The sequence below is a fragment of the Scatophagus argus genome, chromosome 16 (assembly GCF_020382885.2).
Source record: "Scatophagus argus isolate fScaArg1 chromosome 16, fScaArg1.pri, whole genome shotgun sequence".
NCBI lineage: Eukaryota > Metazoa > Chordata > Actinopteri > Scatophagidae > Scatophagus > Scatophagus argus.
Genome location: NC_058508.1, coordinates 15,366,885 through 15,388,348, shown reverse-complemented (window position 1 = coordinate 15,388,348; position 21,464 = coordinate 15,366,885). Strand labels below are relative to the sequence as shown.

At 41.5% G+C, this 21,464-nt stretch overlaps 4 protein-coding genes across 6 annotated transcripts; 1 reads left to right on the top strand and 3 right to left on the bottom strand.

Moving 5' to 3' along the window:
* Positions 1-1,562: 1,562 nt before the first annotated feature.
* Positions 1,563-8,162, bottom strand: colgalt1a (collagen beta(1-O)galactosyltransferase 1a). Its single transcript, XM_046414723.1, has 12 exons — positions 7,799-8,162; positions 5,316-5,426; positions 5,098-5,215; positions 4,017-4,151; positions 3,713-3,917; positions 3,477-3,596; positions 3,227-3,303; positions 2,994-3,100; positions 2,760-2,892; positions 2,550-2,677; positions 2,259-2,465; positions 1,563-2,159 (listed from the first exon to the last, which is right to left on the bottom strand). The coding sequence occupies exons 1-12, from the start codon at positions 8,020-8,022 to the stop codon at positions 1,892-1,894; spliced, it is 1,833 nt and encodes a 610-aa protein (XP_046270679.1). The 5' UTR covers positions 8,023-8,162; the 3' UTR covers positions 1,563-1,891.
* A 60-nt stretch (positions 8,163-8,222) lies between these two features.
* On the bottom strand, positions 8,223-11,327 carry pgls (6-phosphogluconolactonase). Of its 2 annotated transcripts, none has more exons than XM_046414745.1 (6): positions 11,203-11,327; positions 10,512-10,802; positions 10,304-10,411; positions 10,095-10,196; positions 9,292-9,432; positions 8,223-8,875 (listed from the first exon to the last, which is right to left on the bottom strand). In XM_046414745.1, exons 2-6 carry the CDS (start codon positions 10,773-10,775, stop codon positions 8,729-8,731), a joined length of 762 nt encoding a protein of 253 aa, XP_046270701.1. In that variant the 5' UTR covers positions 10,776-10,802; positions 11,203-11,327; the 3' UTR covers positions 8,223-8,728. The 2 variants fall into 2 exon arrangements, with proteins under 2 accessions (XP_046270701.1, XP_046270702.1); XM_046414746.1 differs by having other exon boundaries at positions 10,512-10,782; positions 11,203-11,306.
* Positions 11,328-11,538: 211 nt separating this feature from the next.
* Positions 11,539-18,582, top strand: LOC124073570 (zinc finger protein 567). Its single transcript, XM_046415873.1, has 8 exons — positions 11,539-12,038; positions 12,195-12,279; positions 12,374-12,476; positions 12,750-13,435; positions 15,971-16,412; positions 16,689-16,825; positions 16,916-17,021; positions 17,102-18,582. Exons 1-8 carry the CDS (start codon positions 11,740-11,742, stop codon positions 17,713-17,715), a joined length of 2,472 nt encoding a protein of 823 aa, XP_046271829.1. The 5' UTR covers positions 11,539-11,739; the 3' UTR covers positions 17,716-18,582.
* Positions 18,583-19,095: 513 nt separating this feature from the next.
* On the bottom strand, positions 19,096-21,452 carry LOC124072932 (zinc finger protein Gfi-1b). 2 transcript variants are annotated; one of them, XM_046414728.1, is made up of 4 exons: positions 21,003-21,452; positions 20,769-20,908; positions 20,144-20,252; positions 19,096-20,053 (listed from the first exon to the last, which is right to left on the bottom strand). In XM_046414728.1, exons 1-4 carry the CDS (start codon positions 21,277-21,279, stop codon positions 19,218-19,220), a joined length of 1,362 nt encoding a protein of 453 aa, XP_046270684.1. In that variant the 5' UTR covers positions 21,280-21,452; the 3' UTR covers positions 19,096-19,217. The 2 variants fall into 2 exon arrangements, with proteins under 2 accessions (XP_046270684.1, XP_046270685.1); XM_046414729.1 differs by having other exon boundaries at positions 20,790-20,908.
* Between the last annotated feature and the right edge of the window lie 12 nt (positions 21,453-21,464).

The following is a 21,464-nucleotide window of genomic DNA, read 5'->3' as shown; positions in this document are numbered from 1 at the left end:
TGCAAGGTTAATAACAAAAAGATCCAAACTCTACATCATTTGCAGGGGAGTGTTATCAAGTCGTGCCCATCCCAAATATTAAAATTCAGCTTTAAAGGGACAGTCCACTCCAAAGTCAAAATTACCTGTTTTTCCATCTGGACTGTTTTTGGTGTAAGCTGCTGAATTTAAATGTCTGGACCTAAATGGTACTTTGCTTGTGGTGCTCAAAGTACATTTTAACCACTCAACAGCAATGTCTTTTTACTAACACCATGAACCGGTTCCTCCACAGACCTTGTTGTGAACATTTTCATGGAGGAACTATTTTCTTTCTGCTCAGAAGCAGAAACTATTTTTCTCTCTACTCAAAGGCACCTTCTCATGGACAAGAAGCACAAAGCATCTTTACAGCCAATATCACCAGAACTTGGCAACTCACACCAAAATAATCTAGATCAGGGCTAGGCAATTAATTTCTATGTGTGTCCATACGTAAATAATAAAAACGCCAGGCTTTCCAAAATAAAAGCAACACAGTTGTATTGCATGCATAGCATAAATACTTGAACATTTGTGTTTATGACTGTTTATGACTGACATACTGACAGGGATGCCCAAAGGGCTGTATGTAGCCCACGGGCCATGAAATGCCCATGTCTGATCTAGATGGATAAATACCAACTGATGATGAATGACGGAGTGGAGAGAGTGATGTGCCTTTGACTGCGGCTGGATGAAGCATTTATAGCCATGTTCCTCCCAAAACCACCCAATCTGAGGTGTGTACAGTGGTTTGTCTCACCAATAACCATGTCAACATCTGGTTAGTGGTGTTAGCCTGGAAACGATCCAAAAGTGGTGACAAGAGAAACAGGGACAACAAATCGCTCTGCTATATACTCCACAGCAATCCTGCAAATCTCTGATTCTGAGTGGACTGTGACTGTTGCTTGTGTGTTTTGTTGCTTTGGTAAAGCCATACTGCAAGCATCTAAAGTATTGGCCCATTATTCAAAACACAGCAATATGAAGTTTAAAAAAGAAAATACTGACGATTAAAGAAAAAAATATCAGATGTTTCTCCTCTTGGATTTGCATAACAGAGAAAAAATGAATTGGACAGTTGATTTAAAGCTGCAGTAGGCCTCATTTGCTTACAACACTATATAGTACAAAACACTCAGGTCCACACGTAGACACAGTGTCCTGATGCAAGAGCACACATGCGCAAAATGACATAAAAGCATCTAGCTGCTGCTGAAGCCAGGGATGTTCTGTTTCTTTGAGAGTTAGACAAGAGATCAGACCTTACGAAGTGTTAGGTTTCATAGGGCCTCCTGTCCCTGCCAAGACTGACTCCTGCTGTCGTTTCAACTTGTGGGTTAACAAATGGATGGAGGGGTTTAACAAAGTGATGCAAGGCAGCAAAGAGACAGAGAAAGAGAGGTGGAAGTTTTTGGTATGTTAAAATTTTCTAGTGCAGCTTTAAGACACAAAAATCTGTGACAGTCTTGATTTTGCACAGTGACAAGAAGCTTTCCACACTGTAATGTTGAATTAGGACTGCCTGGTGACTGAACTTCAACAGACTAGTTACATTTATTGTTAAGGTATAAGTTCATTTCTGTATGACAGACAGAGGTTGGGTACTGCAAATGCCATTTCAAATGGCAAGTCTAGTGCCTTTAAAAGGTAAAAACTACAAAAGGACAACATGACAGAAAACACAGGACACACCTGATTGTTTTTAAACTTGTCACACATTGAAAAATTAAACCTTTCTACAAACTCTGATGTCACATCTCATTAATGCCACATCTCTGCTGTGATGCAAAATCAAAGATGAAACATGATTTTAAAAATTACGGTCCTAAGCAGGTCTAAATCCATGGGTCTCATTCAGTTCCTCTCATAGCTCATCCCGTGCTGTACTGTCCAAAGGTGACTGGAGCACATCTGAGTTCTGGGCCTCAGTGCTGATCTCAGCCTGCTCACGAGTTTTTCCTGAGCGCGCTCTGTCCCAGTCTGTATGAACCTTGTCATTGTCCCAAACTGTGGAGGTCTCAGTGTCGCTGATGTAACCTTGGTCACCTGTGTAGTGTGTTGGATACACTAGAAGAGGCTCGGCTGAAAATGCATTCAGGTCCCTGGTTTCAAACTGTTCCATATAGTCAGACCTGTGGAGGAGAGTATAATGTGAAAAAGACAAAAACTCTCGAGCACATACATGTGTACATTACGTGTGTGTACTTTTACTAGGAAACACAAACACTTACACAGGGTGTTTATTGTACATGATAGGAAGAAACTCATCCACTGGCAAAACCCTCTTCAGTGGTTCAACTTTCAAAAGCTTCTCTGCACCTTGCAGTGATATCATATAACCTAATGTCCAATATGAATAGTCTGCTTCCACTAAGTTGTGTATATTAGGCACCGCTTTCTCCGGGTGATCCACTTGCATTCTCTTGCGACCAATATAACTGGAAGAGAGAAACAGAAAGGAAAGGTGAGGACTCAGAGGAAGAGAGGTAAAACTAAAGACCGTGAAGGAAGCACACACTCACATGAGATCCCAGTCAAGTCCTTCATCCTCCACCTCGCTCATCAAGTTCATCAAGCGACGTTTGAAGAAGACCTCAAAGCGGAGGTCGTCTTCAATCACCAGGGAGGTGTGCAGTTGTCGCTCCACAATCTAAGGCCAGACACAGATTTATTTATACATAACCCATCTGCCTGGTTCACAAATGTTCAAATACTTGGCTTCTGAGGCTCACCTCTTTCCAGATGTTATAGTGGGAAAGGAAGCATCCTAGCTCCCCCTTTGTCAGTGGGCGACCATGATAGGGGTCACTGTAGCCAGGGAGCATGTGGATGCCCATAGCATGAACATCGCTGACATTCAGCGCTCTGAAATAGAGAAGAACAAATTGGGAATGAGAAATGACTGACAGGTGTAATCACCAAATACTGAATAACTCCAAAGAGTTCATTAAAGAGAATGAACTTACTTTCCATCTACAGCTGCAACGACCTTACATGAAATCTCCTGTTCGTATAATGCCTTCAGCATGCGTTCTCGGCGGTCAGTTCGCCTCTGCAGGTTTATCATAAACACCTGTAGGTTGGCAACAGTGGAGTTGATGTAATTACAGACTTCTAACAGCAGAGGGAGGATTTCAGCACAAGAAATGGATAGAAGACCATTTTTGCAGACTCCATCTTCACATCACTCGTTACTCACCTCATCAAAGCCCATTTTGTCAGGTTGCTTTCTAGGAACACGTATATATTTTGAAGGCATCACTGGGGGATTTCGCACTACACGGTGAAAGGGAAGATGGATGCAGAAATGGTTTTAAATGATGCGTAGAAACCCATGCTGGTAGTTATCACTAGATTAAGCAGCAGAGTGTAGAATACTGACTTCAAGTCAGTGGGAAAAAAAGTTGGATGCACAAGAAAAGCCTTCACTCTGAATGCAGGCTACTCACCATTGACCTCTAGAAGAGAGTGCAAGAAACTGTCAGCTTCATCTTGCAAAGTATTATGGGATCGCAAAGGCACAGGGAGGTAACCATAGGTCTCTTTGTTACATACATACATTTGGACATCTGTGGAGAGCAGAGGATGCACATGTTTTCTTAATCGGGAGTTGTAATATTAAGGTTAGAAAAGTTAAAGACAAATGTGTAACATTTTCGTATTTGAGCAATGAATTGTAAAATACCTGCCATCTGAGCAGAGTAGGCAAATACAATGATATCATCAAAAGCCCAGCTGTACTGTGGGTGTGGCGGGTGGAAGGCCAGCTGCCTGGATGCCTCTTTCCTGAGGTCTATCAGGAAGGTTGAGTGGACCATGGGAACTGCAAAACAGCCCTTACGCACCTGCTTTCTCATGGGTATATAGGCAGGGGTGCGCTTATAGTAACCCTGAAGACGGAGAGACGATTAACAGTGACAATTCAGTGAGGATTCAAGAGCAGTCACTAAATAAAAAAAATGTTCGACACCCAATCATCAGCATGGTACCTGGGAGGTCATTCCACACCAGAAATTAGAATAGGCTGCACGGGATTCAAGCATTGGAGCAATGACTGTCTTATTCTCTTTCATCAGCTTCCAGAGCACATCGGGATTGGTGAGGAGATTATCGCAGTCCACTAGCTACAAAAGGAAGAGAATATTGTAAAATATGTTTGTGAACAGTCAAAGAAGTGTACGTCTGGCACACCATAAAGTCACTTAGGCACCATTAAAAAAACTTTCAAAAATGGTGGAAACAGGCAGTAAAGATTAAAGGTATACTGTGCAGAAATTTCTTAAAGACAATGTATAGATTCACATAAAAATAATACCACCAAGTTATTGTTTATGATCCACTAGAAGTGTGTGGCAGTGTCCGTATGTGCAGATGACCTGCCCTCTGCCTGGATTTTTTTCATTATTTTGCTGTGTTGTTTATGGGAATGAATCAACAACTTGGGAGACACATAGTTGATTCATTCCCAGGTTGTCCATATTTGATGACTTCAGAATGAGAGTCAACAATGGATCTTTCTTGCATACTTTCTACACCACTGAATGGCATATTTACAAACACACTGTGCCTTTAAATGGGACACGAAAACAGAAGCTGCTCATTTCAAAACTGTTTTCAAGGGAGAATGCTAAGACAGCTTCCAAAAATTTGTAGCACAAAATTATTGCAATTCTGGAGGCACTTTCCTTCAAAATTACACCCCACCGGAGCCAGACAATATGGGCTGGGCTGAGGAATACAAATAGAAATGTGAACAGAGCTGGGTTTTAAAATATGGCTCAGGTTGAGTTATGCTTTGTGTCAGTGTAAGCATCCAGAAGAACCAGACCAGATAAACTTTAACCATGAGAGACGGAAAAACATCACTGGGTCAATTTTCAACACCCTTCCCAGTGCATAAATTACAATTGTAGTCGCACTTAGGAGTTGACTCTATACTTAAACTCCTGCTACTATTATTGACCAATAAAGATAATGTGGGTAGAAGCATTGGATCAGTGCTAAAAATAGAACATTTCTAAATGTCAGTCTGCGTTTTTGTGCCTGTAAAGAGTAGTTTAGTTGACCTACCATATAGTAGTCTGCCCACATCTCGCGAGCTGACTCCAGTGCCACTTGCCGAAGTTTCATAACATGCTCATAACGGGGGTCTGTCCAGTGCTTCGGACCTTCTTCATCCTCATAATGTCTACAAGAGAAATTTGGATATTAATCGGACTGAACTGTTTGGCTGTGAGTGGCCTTAATTGATCACAACATTGCAGTAGAAGCTCTGGTAAATAACCAACCTGGGTTCCTCCTTTGGCCTCCACTCAACATAATGGTAAAAGTTCTGCACCTTGACAAGCCAGTCACGCAGAATGGTTGTGGTGTTGTCCCGGTTGTGATCAGTTGCTACCCTGTCATTGTACAACATATGTAAATGACTGTACACCAGAGAAGTAGAGCATTAAGAACAAATTAGGTCAATAAATGGGAAACAGTAACAATGGCTGAATGTAGCAAGCTGGATTCAAGCTGCGACAAGAGTTGAAAGACGATACCCCGACCGAAATAACAAAAACCCAGTGTTCACTTTCTGTAAGCTTATTGTCTCCAGCTGTGAGAACTGACACAAGTGGTAATGATACCATCAGAAAACCGTACAGTCAATATAAAGTAGTGTAGTATGTCACGCTTGAAGGAACGTTATATCAAAGAACAAGGAAAACCATACTACATTCAAGAAACAGCACTGCAGAAGTGAAACTTTTGTTTGCAGCAGCTTAGAAAGAAGAAAATTATTCAAACTGCCTGAAGCCATGCGTGAGACAAGTCAGACTGCGAGCAAGTTCTAATTCTGCAGAGGAAGGAAATCAAGGCTTGTTAATCTTAGTCATTTCATCTGCTTGAACATCTGTATCAAGAAATGGAGAAGTCGCACCACAACATCCACAGGCTTCCTTCCTTCCTTTCTTAGCCATCTTGTGTATTGTAGGTGAACGGTATTTCTTGCATACACAGAACAGCTGCACTAAAGTCAGCTGCGTTTATATTTCGCTCAGTGGGACGACAGCCAAGCTGGGTTCCCTTGGCAGATTCCTCATGGATCTGTGAGAACACTGCAGCTCCTTGTTAAACCACATCTTGCTGTCCATCCTTCCAAATTTACAAACTTTGAATCATACTGACTTTTCCGCCTCATGAACCTGGTATTACTGCAGCTCTAAACATACATCCACCAATGGTGTTTCACTTTCATCTAGTCTACCATTGCTCTAGTGTAACAGAGACGTAGGCTAATTGTAGACACCAAAGATTTAAATGACAGCTTGGCCCTTTCTGATTCCAGGGACTTTGTATGCTTACAAGCCACCAAAAAAGCTTCAGGAAAAAGCATAAAGCATGTAGAGTTTACATCTCAGCTGTGTGCCTTATCCAGGTGAAGCCTAATGTGCTTGCAAAACATGTCCAAACAAAATTATCCTTACCTCAAACATATCCACACAAGTGTTTTCCAGAGCATTAAACAAGAAAAGGGGATATCAAACAACTTCACTGCTAAAAAGCTGCTCGGTACAGTGAAAGCATTCATCATTTTGCTGATAGCAAACATCTCTGAGCTCACAAGGCAGTCAGACAAACTGCTCAGATCTCTGAGGGTATAAGCAAAAGGGGCTGATGGAGCATACTGTTTAACCATTATGTGAAAAACACCACCCTTTCACTTTCCTCAGCTTGAAACTGAGCATAATAGACAGATGTTTAAATGCCTAGAACATCAATTTACCCTTACCACTGGGCAATTTCCTTGGAAAGTAAGGTATGTCAGAATTTACAGATAAGGTGTGACTGTGTTAGGCTTACAAAAAGACATGTTTAGTGGGGCGTAATACAAATAGATTTTAGCTTCCATAACCATTTAGCACAAGACTGAATATTCAAGGCTGGCCTAAAAAAGGCAGATTGTCCTGTGATAGGTTTTTCTCAACACTTCATTATAAAGGATGAACACTACACAAAGTGCCCTTAAGAGGGCTAAAACTGTTGGTTATACTTAACCCTGGCAACATGCTTTACAATTTCCACTTCCCCTCTATAGTAATGCCAACAAAACGCATCACCAATGGAGCTCCCTAGTGCTAAGATTTGAGGTTGGTGATGTCTGGGCTATAAAATGTGTGTGGTCCCTGACATGATCACGTCAATCACTCTACTAGCCAGGTCTAACGGACTGTCAGGAGGTCTTATGTGCTGGTGGGGGGATGAAAACTGGATGTAGGCTAAATGTCATGGGTGTGTGCGGATACAATGATATTTCTCTTGGTTAAGATTTGAAACCATACAGCTCCCCCCATGGACAAGTCAGTATCGTCCCCTCCCCTCCACGTATACAGATCAATGCATGGTCCCTCCGAGGAGCTCAGCGGCCAGATGTGCTCACCTCTGTCCGACAAACAGGGGCTTCCTGAGATTGCTTTAAACGTCCATTCGTGGTTTGTAGTCGGCGTTAGTTGTTTCGCGTAATGATATTTGTTGCACAGTTTTAACCTTCAACACAACTTAGCTACTGTTCCCTTTCTCATGTTAGCCCGAGGGTCCGCCCCATTTTTACTCTTTCTTGATAAAGTCACCCGAATAACCAACAATGCTCACTTTCAAATGTCTTTAAGGAAGACACGATAAGAAAAAATGTTCTTTTACTTTAGCCAGCAGTGGAGATGTTACCTTTGCGTCTTAGCTGCTTACTAGCTTGGGAGTAAAAACTAAACACGTTCAAGGGGCAACTTACCACAGAGCCATACGGTCCTTGGGGTAGTTGAGGCGTTCAATAGTACCGAGGAAATACGGCAAAGAGTGCTCGGAGTTTCTGCACACCAGGGCGAGGAGGACCCGTGGAGCGAGCAGCGGGGACTCGGGTCTCCAGCGCTCCTCCGCAAAATATCCCCGCGCAGGAATGCAGCAGAACAGCAGCAAAGGGAGCAGGACTGCGGTGAAGCGAGCGGCACCGCGCATTGCGACAGTAAATTAAGGAGATATCAGGAAAACAAATCTAACTGGGTGTTACGTGAGAGCTGTCGCTTCACTTGACGCAGTCATCACAGAGCAGCAAAATCTGTGCAGCAGCTCCTGATGTGACAACACACACTGCTAAATTGAGCTTAAAGGGGTGGGATGTGCTGCGATCTTAAAGGGGATGGACTAGCAACTGCATACTTAACACAAGAGTCAAATGTTTATTTTATTACGTTTCTTTTTTTAGTTTAATGAAAATAAGTGTAAGTGCTAAAGGAATGCTGATCAGTGTCAAAATGTGACTGGGTTTGATATTTTACAGAGCAAAACTCAGAGTTGAGGAGCAGAAGAACTGTACATTTTACAGTAACTTAACTTTGGTAGGTTAATTGACCCAATAAGAAAAATAAAAATACATATTTCTTCAACTTTACAGCCAGGATTTCTTTTGTTTGGTGCTGCCTTGAACAAAACTGGACTTCTGACTGACACACACACTAACTAACCTCCAATTAATGCTAAATACAATGCTGCATATTACATTTGTCCCCAGTGTTTTCTTTGTTTATACTTCTATCCTATCTCATTATCTTACCTTTCATAAACCAACAGCACTTTTGTGTGCAAGCAGAAATGTACTGCACTATTTTCCAGTCTCTTCACTCATACTTTCACTCCCTCTCTTTTGCACGGTAGATGGAAAGCTCTACAGTTTGGCCCCTGAGCCCGGCCTCTCTACCTGGATAGTTAAGGAGGCAGCTGCAGGGTCGTCAACAAGCCAGAAGAGCTCGCCATTAGCAGGAATGACACGGGCCGCTGGGAAAGCTGGGCCATCTCTTCCCTCCAGCACTTCCTGCAAAAAAAGGTAACTGTGTTACAGTATGACAGGACTATTTCCTGTGGGATCAATAAAGTTCTTATCTTATCTGATTACAAAATTCAGTAGGAATCATATTTCCAGGGTCATAAAAGTGCTGATCCATCAGTTGTTTTTAGTCAGCTGAAATTGAATAGATGCAGAAATTTGTCCTCACATTCATTTTGGTTTATTTAGTTTTAGTCTAGTCATGGTTTCTACTGGTCCATCAACCACTGAATCATGTAATTTATCCCTCAGAAACAGTTTAATAGCATTTTTTAATTTTTATTATTTTATCTTTGTCTTATATTCAGCTTATTTCATGTCTGAAACTAGTCAAAGCTGATTTATTGTGTCATGGCAATAAAAAGTTTTTTGGTTTAGGAATTTGAAATATGTATGTTCAATACCTTCAGAACGGGCGCTTTGCTTCCTCCTGTTGACACAAAAGCTACACAGCGTGCAGAGTTCACCACTGGAAAAGTCATGGTTACACGCTGTGGAGGTGGTTTGGGAGAGTCACTGATGGGGGCCACAATCTTCTTGGTCTCCTAAATATGGCGCAAACCCAAATGCAATCATCTATCAATGTGCAATACATACAGTTACCAATAAATGGGAATGTGACAATCACAACCCAAACGTATTCAGTAACCATTAAATACATAACGCAACATGAGCCACACTGCCTCACAGGCATGTAGATTGTACAGAAAAAAACACAAATTGTTCTTTTAGACAAAAAAAAAAAAAAAATCAAGAACATCAAAGGCTAAATCCCTACATGCCTCCAGACCTCAATTACTAGGCCCGCCAGAAGTAAATTAAATAATGTGTTTCATATGTCTACTGCAGGAAAAATACATATTTCCAGAGCTGAGAGGTAATTTTTACAGAAACATCTGCAGGATGGGCATGAAAGAACCTTTCAACTTAATGACCAGTGGCAAATTTATAGATGTTTCCAAAATAACATTGTCCAACATGGTTCAATGTCAAGATGTGGAGTGATGCTCTTTCAAACTGTAAAAAGACTGGTGCTTTTTCATAAGATATGGAACAAGCATTTCAAACAAAGCTATAATCACTAATTCATTTAATCACATTAATCATCTCTGAGATGTGTGGTAGAGAATCAGAGCAGAGCTATATTTCTGCACACACTCAAGCAAAAAAATATGTGCATATATTAATATTCTGGTATGGCCCTCACCTCCAGAAGAGGGTGCTCTGGGAAGAGGGAACAGGTGTGTCCATCAGGCCCCATACCCAGCAGTAACAGGTCAAACACAGGGAAACTGTCACCTGGGAAGGCCTATGCATTCAAAATCAGCAAAACAATTGTGTAAATATTCTGCAAAATGCCACAACCTAAAAGAACGCCATAACTGGTCGCAGGACAGTATCAGAAAGCTATTGCACCTCCTTCAGTTTGCGTGTATAGTCCTCAGCACACTCGTTTACTGGCAGAGAGGTGTCAATAGTTAAGATCCCACTGTCAGGGATATTGACCTTGGAAAACAACTGATTCTGAAAAAAGAAAAAAAGTTACATTTTACACTTAAGTAATAGAACCACACCTTAATATAACCATGACACATGCAAGCAAACACAACTCCTGAATGGGTACCTTGTAGAGCCCATAGGTGCTCTCTGGATCATCAAAGGGAACCAGTCGCTCATCACAAAAACCAACCACCCACTTGCTGTAGTCCAGGTCTGGCAGGGCGAGCAGCTCTTTGCTGAGCATGGACACAAGGCTTCCTCCAGAGAGCCCCAGCGTGAATCTGCCATGAGAAAGGATGGCCTTCTCAGCCCGAGATGTCACCAGATGCGCCAGCACCGGTCCAAGCTCCACTGAGGAAGGGAAGACCACGACTCTTCTGCCAGCCATGAGAGATCTGTGTGAATAAAGGAGTTACTGGGTAGAAGGGAGAGAGAAAAAACAACAAACAAAAAGAAGGCTTTGAGCAATACAAGGAAGTCAGTTGCAACACCGTTTTGCAAGTCATCGTGATGCGTCTGTTAATATTCAAGTTCAAGTGTGTTTCAGTATATGAGGCATATTTCTGAAATATTACTATACTATATTATTGAATAAATACTGCAGTCAATTCTGTAATTAGACTGAGACTGCAAAGAGAGTACTGGGCAAGCTTGACTGGTGACAGAAGCGTCAAACTCCAGCTATTTCTGCATGATACTGCTTTAGCCAGTATTAGAAATATGCCAGACAAGCGATGCCCATTTAGTGACATAAATAAACATTTGAGACATTCGAGCTCTAACTTTGCAGTTTTCCGAAAAATTAAGCTATTTACCAACTGAGAATCACGGGAGCAGATTGTCATAAGGAGGATTTTCAGTCGGCAAACGTATTTCGACGCACTACTTCCTGACACGAGTTCTCGTAAGCCAATCACATTCTGTGTTTAGACCGCACTGCATTCTGGTCACTGTAGTCTCTGAGTAAATATTCATGGCGACATAAAAAGTCAATGTGTGGACTAACAGTTGAAAAATGGCAATTAATAAAACACTTCAGAAGAGTTTGCGGGGGAAAACGCAACACCGATAGATGCTTAAATGGATAAAGGAAGCGGTGTCAATATTACAGCTCAATTTTGTAGGTTTGAGTGTGGTTGTTATACATACTCCCAGTCGGTAGATGGCAACGCTGTGTCCAATTCAACCACTTGAGTTTTCAAGAGACCCTCGCTGATCTTGTGGGCATGCATGCACATACTGCTCTTCTCGTGTAATACATTGTAACTTCATTTTACAGTGAACATTAAGACCTCGCGACTGCTTCAACTCGCCCGCGTACATCTCGCGTACCAAAAAGCAACCTTAAAACCATGTCGACAGTCTTTTCCTTTCAGACACAGCTCGTCTCCATCATGGACGCGTTATCCAAAACAGCTGTAATGGAAATAAGCAAACTGGTCGAGATCGAGTCTAAGATGCTGAAAATAGAGATAACTCGAGGGCGGAACGAGATTGCCTCGCTCACAGAGAAACTGCAGCTGATGGAGAAATTGCTTTTCATTGCACAGGGGAGCAGGCAGGACGCAGCAGTTGCAGCGTGCTCAGTGGTGAGGGGCGGTTGTGAGGATGGAGTGCCAGAGCCTGACAGGACGAGACCTGCCATAAAAAGGTAGGCTTGTTTTTTTTTTTTCTTTCCCCCGTGTGTAGCCTGTAGGTCTGTTGTGTGTCTGTGTTGTGCCGCCACCATAAATAACATCTCTATCATGACCTTTGCTGTCAGTTTCTCTCTGACTGGTGTATTAAATCTAACTTTATTGCATCCCAGTGAGAGTCCATGGGAAAGCATAACTTCGTGCACCGAGAGGAACAGTTTGCATCAAGGTGAAGAGCATGCAGCAGCAGGACCTGAAGTGAGTCTTACGCTGATCATATTGTTTGTCATATATGTATTTTATTTGGATCAGGTGCTAACCATATATATATATATATACTCTTTCTCATTAGCTCCCAAATCCATCAAAAGAGCAGCCTGAATTGATAGTTGTAAAGGAAGAGCCATCAGAATTGGACAATGGAGGCACCGAACAAGATAAAACAGGTGAAAACAGTGAGTATTGAATCAAAGTTTGCCTGCACAACAGTGTGTCAAATGTATGAAAACCGTTTGACTCAGGACAGCTTTCTGCCTTTGGGTATCATAAAATGGACATTGATTGCATGAATGACCATAAGTTGGCTGGTACCTTAACGAACATAATATGTATATAAAAATAATGTTCTTATTTCTTAAACTTTATTGAGACACCAGTGAGTGTTGGCTTGTGGCCTCAGAGTCATCAAGGTAAAAATGTTGTGAATTTTAATCTGGCCGTATCTACAGGAAGGGAAGCAGTCGCAGACACTGAGAAGAGTCCAGATGAGACCCAGCGTCCTAAACCCATTGCAGAACATCAGCAGCCTCTGTTTCCTGACAGCTTTGTGATCCTGAGCACCCAGTCGTCTCTCACTGGACCAGGGAGGAGGGAAGTGCAGTGGAATCCACTGCTGACACCTGCACACACAAACCTTGAGGCGGGGAAAGGTTTGGCTCAAAATGCTGCCTCCCAAAGCCTGAGTGTGCTCAGGAATATGAAGCTTCACAACTTGAGGAACTCGGCTGCTAAGAGGTTTGGCTGCTTGCAGTGCGGCAAGAGCTTCAGATGCTTTAGCCAGCTTGAAATACACCAAAGAAGTCACACGGGAGAGAAACCGTTCAGGTGCACACTTTGTGGAAAGAGATACGCACAAAAGGGGCATCTGTATACACACCAGCGCACACACACTGGGGAGAAGCCATACCGCTGTCCCATTTGTGGAAAGGGCTTTATTCAGAAATGCACTCTCGATATGCATCAGCGGACACACACCGGAGAAAAACCTTTTGTTTGTATCAAGTGTGGCAAGGGTTTTACAAAGAACTGTAATCTGAAAAAACACCTCGCGGTACATCTAGATCCTAGCTTGAACATGTATGGTAGTGACTCTAATGCACCGACATTTAGTGGGACATTCATAAATGGAACCACTTAAAACAGACAGTCAAATGTAATTTCTCCTGCTGTTTGATTGAATTATTTTCTGTATAATAAAATTATCTTGGCCCCAGATTGTGCATCAACTGTACCAATGTCCAAATGTAATGGAAACAGGTCAGTATGCGGTATCTGCTACTTAGCTTTCAAATATCTGATTATTAATCAGGTCCCTTCCAAATGATCCAGATTTGGTGACAACTGAACTAATCCATAAATCATATGTTTTAGCGATGCCAATTATATTAATTAATATTAATACACTGGGTTGCATTAATTAGAAGCTAGCAAATGGGTAGAGAATCAGTGACAACAGTGCCACAGAGCACAGCACTGCTCCAATGGAGCTGTTGAGGAGTCAACAGAAATCTAACACATTAATTCATTATGGAACATGAGTAAAATTAATCTCAACCAAAGACCCCTTTTATTATATCAATTTGCTAGAATTTGTTATACTTTATTGTTAGATTCATCATTACTTTACTTATCTATTTGTTAGAATCGTTCTGGAGCTAGGCACCAAATAATTTCACTGCGTTGTACTGTCTATGATTGAATATGTGACAATAAAACCTGATTTTAATTTAATTACTTAACTGAAATTAGTGATGTTGTAGTTCCTCAAACTGACCACTCGGGGGCAGTAAACACCCATCATTATAAGTGATGCAAAGCAGATAAAGTAGTCTCCAAAATACAAAACTATTATAAAACGTAAAGATTTTTTTAAATATATAAAACTATTGAAATAAAAATGTTTAAAAAGCTCTAATATAATTATCAGTGCTAATGTTACTGTTTTTAATCACAGGAACAATAAGTTACAGTTATGTGTATATTAATTGTGTGCTACCAACAAATTTAATGTATTATTGTAGTTCCTGTGAGCTTTTTAAAGTCAAATGAGACACTGGTGTTTCTGATATTCTGCCCACTGTATGTTGATTCAAATGAGCAGTTGTCATTTCGTGACTGTATCAACACACTATCTTTTATTATAATTATTATTATTATAGCTATAGTTCAGAATAGTACTAACATGACAGGAGTGATAAATGAAGATGTCATGTTAAAGAATATAAGGAGAGCTCAGACTGAGTCTCCTTGTGGGTTTGAAGAGTGGCAGATTCAACATTCAATGCCAGCAAGAGTAAATCTGGGACATCAGCTTTCAAGAGAGAGAATACTGGTACATTATGCACTCTGCTGTACAGCACATTGAAGATATGAAAAATGTGGCAGGAACCATGACTTTGACCAATGTCAAGCTAACCAATGCTGTGACTGTGGTGGAAACCAGTGTGATTTCCTCCAGCGGATGTGAACATCACATAAGGGCCGTGTAGACTGAAAAAGTGAGAGCTGAGATGGCATATGCAGAGGCCTTGAGAAAAATGACTGAATTAGTGGAAAATACCAGACTGGTGATAACTAGTGCTCCCTCTGCACTGATACAACACAGATTATGGAAAAACATACAGTTCTTGCATTTATGGCAGATGTTCTGTAGGCAGCAAGAAGCTAAACCAAAAGGCCAGACATCAGGGTTTGAAAGAATTAGACGTACTGGTACCGAAAATGAAGCAAGCAAGCTGTGCAATGTTTTTAAGATCTGATGTGTAGCACCAGAAAGTGAAACTAAAATCTCTGATAGAGTGTGTGTTAACAGGGGGGAGATTAGGGAAGTACAATTTAGAGAACTTTGTAAACTTAGTCCTTGCTTGAAAATTAGCATTGGGGATTTGGAGGAAGTTATGGGACAAACAGGGTCACCAGTCATTTCAGTAGGTGATTTAAATGCTCCCAACCCCTTATGGACAGCAGAATGAAGGATAATACTAGGATTACTATGGAGGGGTGTCTGAATAGATGTTAATTTAGTATTTGTGAATGGTAGCAGACCAAACTAAGTTTGATAAAGTTTTGAAAAGTTGCAGTTTCAGTTGTAAATTTAGATTTAGCATCCATCCATAAGACTCCTCAATTCTCAGAGGCTGCTGCTGATTTTGTGTTTACTGTTTTCTCTTGTATTGTATGCCTTTGTTAGTATGCACTACGTACAGCTTTGTACAGTTTGTATTAAGCTGTACAGTATGTTTATACATGTACATAGCATTGTTTTGACTTTTCTTGTGTATTGTAGTGTAGCACCTGGTCCATGGAGAAATGTTGCCTTGTTTCACTGTGTACTGTACCACTGTAAACAGCTGAGATGACATTAAAAAACACTTCACATGTCTTAACATACATAATGTGCAATGATAACATTCCAAAACCTTATTTTTTGAAGAACAATCAAGAAACTTTGAGTACAGTCAGGCAAATTGGGAAGAATGCACTGATATTTGTGATAAAAACTCTGAGTTTAGGTCTGATCACACATGGCGTGGGGAAGGCAAACGAGGGTGTGTGATCAGTTCTCTATTCAAAATGGTGTAAATAAAGAACTGGGAGGAGGGGGAGGCATACAGTTGTTATAACTAAACTAAGGCTATGCTTACGTACCAAAACTACTTGGTAGGGTTAGAAACAGACCTCGGTGTGTGTGTCATGCGGTAAAGCGGGTGTGTCGTGTCCTACGTTCTACTCCGGACCCGTTTCCCACAATCCCTTGCGGCGCTACGCTATCGCACATTTGATTAAAAAGGCAACGTCGCTAAACTGGGAATCCTGCCAAAATTTCGAAATATTCATCCTCCCCGTCGAGATGATGTGCGACACCACGAACCGAAATTTTCGCACGCAGCTGGCAGCTGTCCTGGACAAGCTAACGAAGGCGGCTTTGGTTGAAATAGGCAACCTGGCGGACGAATGCTCTTCCGTCCTTCACACCGAGATATCCCTGCACAAGACGGAGAACGAGGCGCTGAAGAAGAGGTGCTACTCACTGGAGGTCCAGCTGAGAGCAGCGAGGGAGGCGCAGACATATCCCTCACATGTCAACAGTGTCAGCCGCAGACACCTCGCAGGTCAGGACGGTTTGGTTTTTCTAGACTGCCATAGCATAACACAGCTAACTGTTAGTAAGTGTTATAGCAGGTTAGTTAGCCTTTAGAGGAAACCACAGCCCCCTTAACGCAGGTTTGTCCAGATCAGCATCGTCAGATGTGCACGTTCAGTCCTCAACAATGAACTAAACGTAAATAATGCTGTTGTAAGTTTCATTTGATATTGGTGTGTGTTTCACTTATGTTTACCATCCGGGCTATAAGAGGTTACAATTTCATATCTGCTTCTTCTTCCAGAACAGCAGCAATCTGCTCCAGCTATCGATGGAGTTTTTGGAAAGGACTGGTGCATGGATCTGTGGAGAGAAGATAAACTCCCATCTCAAAGAAAAGAGACGGTGGAACCTGCTGCTATGACAAGCATAGAAGCGCAGGTCAGTGAGCCATTCACTGACTGTTTTTATCTTCTCCAGTGCAATCAGTTAATTGAGTGGATGATGTATTTGAAGCTTTCTTGTTTGTAGGGAATCGACTTATTAGACAGAGAGCCTGATCTCATCTTTGTCAAGGAGGAGACATATGATGATCATCCCATTGGTCAACAGATGAGGCTTACAGATAACAGAAAAGGTAAGTTTGAATTTAAAACACCAGATAATTATAACACCAAAAGTGTCTGTGATTTAACTGCATTTGTTCTCATTTGACAGTTGCTGGGATTTTTGAGGAGGACAACATGCTTCATAGATCAGTCGATGAGCTGCAGCTTCACTCAGGGGAATTAAACAACTTCCCCATGATGGCTGACAGTCAGTCACAACTACGCACACAGCCAACAATTATGGACAAGTTAATAGATGATGCCACGATGAGCACTCTGATTGACAACACAAACCCTCCTTCAGCTACCGCTGAGTACTCCGACTATACGAACAATATCCACATGAATGCAACCAAAGAATTCGCCATTCAGCCAAAACCTGTGAAGCCAGCCAAACAGTTCGAGTGCTTATTCTGTGGGAAAATATTCAACTATTTGAGCAGTTTAAAAGTCCACGTCAGGCGACACTCTGGCGAGAAGCCTTTCAGCTGCTCAGTTTGCGGTAAGAGGTTTGCACAGAAAACGTACCTGAAACTGCACCAGCGTGTGCACTCCGGGGAGAAACCTTACAGCTGTCCAGACTGCGGAAAAAGTTTTTCCCAGAAAAGCTCTCTGAACATACACCTTCGAACACACACTGGTGAAAAGCCTTATAGCTGTGTAGACTGTGGGAAATGTTATGCATATAAGTATGGTTTAAATCACCACCAGTGTTTCAACTGACAGATCAAACCTCATGGTCCAGAGTAAGAAGTCCACTCTGATCAGAACTGCTACTTAAAAGTGCTCCCTGTATTGCTCAGAGTGGCCCAACATGTGCCAAAATGTCCATATGAATTGCAGAGGTAGAGGTAAAGTGTACATTTTCTCCATCTATATCAAAGAAAAGCTTTTTTTTCAGCCCATATGGTTAGTGGTGTTGTGTCTTTAGCTTTAATGCTAAGACATGTTGTAGCAGTCAAACAGGGATATAGAGAAAAATCTGTCATTTCTAGTATGTCATTTGATTGGGTGGAACTGGGTTAATTCGACTGGTTGGGGGCTTCATCGGCAAATGTTTGATGCCCTAAAGTCGAGTCAGTTTCACATCATAACTGGTAAGCGTCACAGATCAGATGACGTACATTTGCTGCCTACTTTTACATGTGAGTTGCTCGTCCCAATGATACTTACAATCCATTCATTGCACATTGTCATAGGATTTTAACATGTTATACATACCTCAGTGTCAGATTTCCGACCACAAAAGGCTTTTGTCAAATAATGCCAAAATACTTACTTTTGACAAGTGCTTCATTGTTTGCACACATTGCACAGACCATCAAAACTACCTCTTCACAACAATGTAGATGAGAAAAACTCAGCCTGTTTGCTTTGTTGCTGCTTAATTTTTTTCCTCCTATGTCATTACTCATTGGTTGTCACTTACATGGACAGACAAGTGGGTAGGTATATTTCTTCAGAAACTGTCAGATCATCTTTAAATTACTGAGAAGTTATTTGGATCTACATGTTGTCACAGTTCAAAAATGTTTTTGTATGGCTTGTTATAGAAGCCAGATTTTATTATCACTGTGCTGTCAAGCCAAACGTGTTTTGTTTTTTTTATTCCACAAAGTTAATCATTTCTGTGCAAGAAATCATTCATTTTTTTTTATTCTGTACTGAACTGTCATCACACCTAAACAGCAGGACCTTTTTCCAATGGGATTCACCTGAACCTGAACAGACCACTCTGACCCAACTACGTTTCCCTGTCCTTAAAAGAAATCTTGTGTTGTTAATCCCTCCTTCCATTTTGACTCACACTTGCATGCCCCTTACAAAGGCCCATCAGATGTGCATTGTTCAGATTGTCAATGTTGAATATGTAAAGACTCCACTGATAAAAGTGATTCTTCAACTTCAAGGCAATGGGTTTAGATTAGACAGACTTTTAGAAGAGTTCTATCCAATAAAATATTAAGCAACAAGTGAACATTTATGACTGTGTTTTATTGTAAAGACAGTAACACTGACTAAAACACTGATGTGCTAACTGCTTAAAGAAAAACAAAATCAGGACATTTTCTCCACACCTGATTTTTTAAGCACAATACTACAAACAACGTTATTACAAAGAGGACATTAATGGGCCTTCTGCTAATGTGAGAAGTAGTACGCAATGCATTCACATCGCTTTGCTACTGATCTTATAACAGGGATCATAACGTTTTTAGGATGGCTTATGTGGGCTTTTCTCCCACGACCTCACGATTTCTGTGCGCCATTAAATGATGGTTGAGGTTGACCTTTTGTGTGAAGGTCTTCCCACATCTAACACAGAGGAATGGTCTCTCTCCAGTATGGATACGTAGATGACACTTCAGATTGCCTTTCTGGGTGAACCCTTTCCCACATAAGCTGCACCTGTAGGGTTTCTCTCCCGTGTGGACAACATAGTGAATCCTCAGAGCCGACGGGTTTGCAAAGGTCTTCCCGCACATCTCACACGACTTACTGACTCTCTGGGAGGGAACTGGAGGCACACAGGTGTGTGAGTTCAAATTGTTCCTGTGAGGGAAATGCTGCTTACAGATATTGCAAAAGTTTGATTTGTGTGACTTCATGTGGTGTGTTAGAGTGCCCTTGTGGAAAAAGGTCCTGTTGCAAATTCGACAAGAGAATTTGTCCTTGTTTGGATCTCTGGTGGTATCTACATTAAGCATATTACAGTCATTGGGTGAATCTTTACTTGGAGCAGACCTGTTTTCAGAGATGTTACAAGTTAATGTTTGCTGCTTGTTGTGGCTGAGCCCACCTGCAGTGTTCATCGTTGGCGCCTGCTGACTTTCATGAACAAACTCTACATCGTCGTCGTCGTCGTTGTCATCCTCTTCAATTGGAATAATATAAGAGTTGAAAGTCTCCCCTGTGTCATTGATGGGTATCAGCTGCATGGGCTGGTCTTCAGTATCACCTACTGACACATCCTGATCACATGACAGGCTGCAAGTGCTGCTATCAGCCAAGTAACCAACTGACAGTTGCTCCAGTTCCTCAGCCATGTTGTCTTCATGTTCTGTTGCATAAAAATATCAGAGTCAAACGCTCGAAAAGCTGTTAAATCTATGTGTATTCCCTCACACCAACCACTCTTTCACTCTCTCACCTTCTGTGCTAAGTGTTTCCCGCTGGCTGCTGCCTGCAGTGTCCTCCACATAATCCTTCTCTTTGATTTCAGTAATCACAATAATTTGGTCAGACAACGTTGCTACGGACTGAAAAATAGGAAAACTCCAAATCTTAAACTGTAGTTCAATACAGCAACACCGTCTGTGACAGCAATGTTTTGCCAGACTAGAGAGGAAGTAATCGGTCAATCTGCGGAAAATATATTTGTAGAAATTTTGAGAATTGTTGATGGAACGATGTTTATCTCCTCATTATAGCCTTGTAATTAAATGTCTTTGGACTGATGGTTAGACAAAAAACACAATTTAAAAAAAACATGTTGGACTCTGGGAAATTGCGATGGACAAGTGTGTTTTTCTTTTACCATTCTAAACATGCATATACACATTTATAATCTTAATAACATGGTTTAGGCATGTATCAGAATATCTTTATTCCCTAAATACTGTTTACTGTTTTTCAGTGTGCAAAAGCAAACTTTTCCACTGCAATATTAAGATCCTGGGTATTTTTTTTATATGTATTTTGGGATATATTTTGAAGTTTGTATTTCATATTTTCTGTTACTTTTATCCGTGTTTATTACCATAAACACTTAACACCTCTGTAAACCTTTCTCTTACTTTCTCAGAGGACTGTAGAGAGTCTGTGACTCCCTCCAGGTTGTATGGTTCTCTGTCTTTCCACAGATTCATACACCATTCTTTTCCAAAGATGCCCTCTATGGTAGGAGGTCCAGACTCTGAGGAAAAATGAAATAATAAAAGTGAAGGGACAGCACACCAGTAGAAGATTTAGCTTCAAATCATCTGAGCTACTCTCACTGTGAAACATACCACAATCATCACCGTCTCTGAAGCAGACTGTTTGGACACCCACGCTGTGATAACTTTGACACAACTTGGGGGCGTCGCTTCTCACCGCTGTCAGTTCGCACTCCAGACTGTTAACTTTGTCTTCCAGGGTTGAATTAACAACCAGGAGCCGAGAAAACTCCAGCCGGAGCTCTCTCGAATCTTCATCCACCAGGTTGCACACCTGACTCAGAACAGACCTGGACATAGTCTCCATAATGGAGGAGAGCTGTGAGTGAAAAGTGAGGCGGCTCGCCATCACTGATGTTGACTGTAAAAGCCCCCCTCGCCAGCTGAAGGAAAAAAATGTGAACAAAATTCAAGGGGCGAAGCTGTTATTTAATTTTAAACGAAATCACGCGTCAACTCATTAGCTGCATATGCAATGAATGTAATTTCAGTTGGCGGTACTCGCGAAGCGGGACCCAAATAAATGTAGCACCT

Coding starts and splice junctions, on each gene's coding strand:
- colgalt1a (XM_046414723.1), bottom strand. CDS start 8,022: ATGCGCGGTGCCGCTCGCTTCACCGCAGTCCTGCTCCCTTTGCTGCTG. Junction 4,152..5,097: donor TGTGGGCAGACTACTATATG/GTAGGTCAACTA, acceptor TTCCTTTTGTAG/CTAGTGGACTGCGATAATCT. Junction 3,918..4,016: donor GGTGTGGAATGACCTCCCAG/GTACCATGCTGA, acceptor CTCCGTCTTCAG/GGTTACTATAAGCGCACCCC.
- pgls (XM_046414745.1), bottom strand. CDS start 10,775: ATGGCTGGCAGAAGAGTCGTGGTCTTCCCTTCCTCAGTGGAGCTTGGA. Junction 9,433..10,094: donor CAGAGCACCCTCTTCTGGAG/GTGAGGGCCATA, acceptor CGCCATATTTAG/GAGACCAAGAAGATTGTGGC. Junction 8,876..9,291: donor GCAAAGCGCCCGTTCTGAAG/GTATTGAACATA, acceptor CTTTTTTTGCAG/GAAGTGCTGGAGGGAAGAGA.
- LOC124073570 (XM_046415873.1), top strand. CDS start 11,740: ATGTCGACAGTCTTTTCCTTTCAGACACAGCTCGTCTCCATCATGGAC. Junction 16,413..16,688: donor CAGCCGCAGACACCTCGCAG/GTCAGGACGGTT, acceptor TTCTTCTTCCAG/AACAGCAGCAATCTGCTCCA. Junction 17,022..17,101: donor GCTTACAGATAACAGAAAAG/GTAAGTTTGAAT, acceptor CTCATTTGACAG/TTGCTGGGATTTTTGAGGAG.
- LOC124072932 (XM_046414728.1), bottom strand. CDS start 21,279: ATGGCGAGCCGCCTCACTTTTCACTCACAGCTCTCCTCCATTATGGAG. Junction 20,909..21,002: donor CAGAGACGGTGATGATTGTG/GTATGTTTCACA, acceptor ATTTTTCCTCAG/AGTCTGGACCTCCTACCATA. Junction 20,253..20,768: donor TAAGAGAAAGGTTTACAGAG/GTGTTAAGTGTT, acceptor CCTATTTTTCAG/TCCGTAGCAACGTTGTCTGA.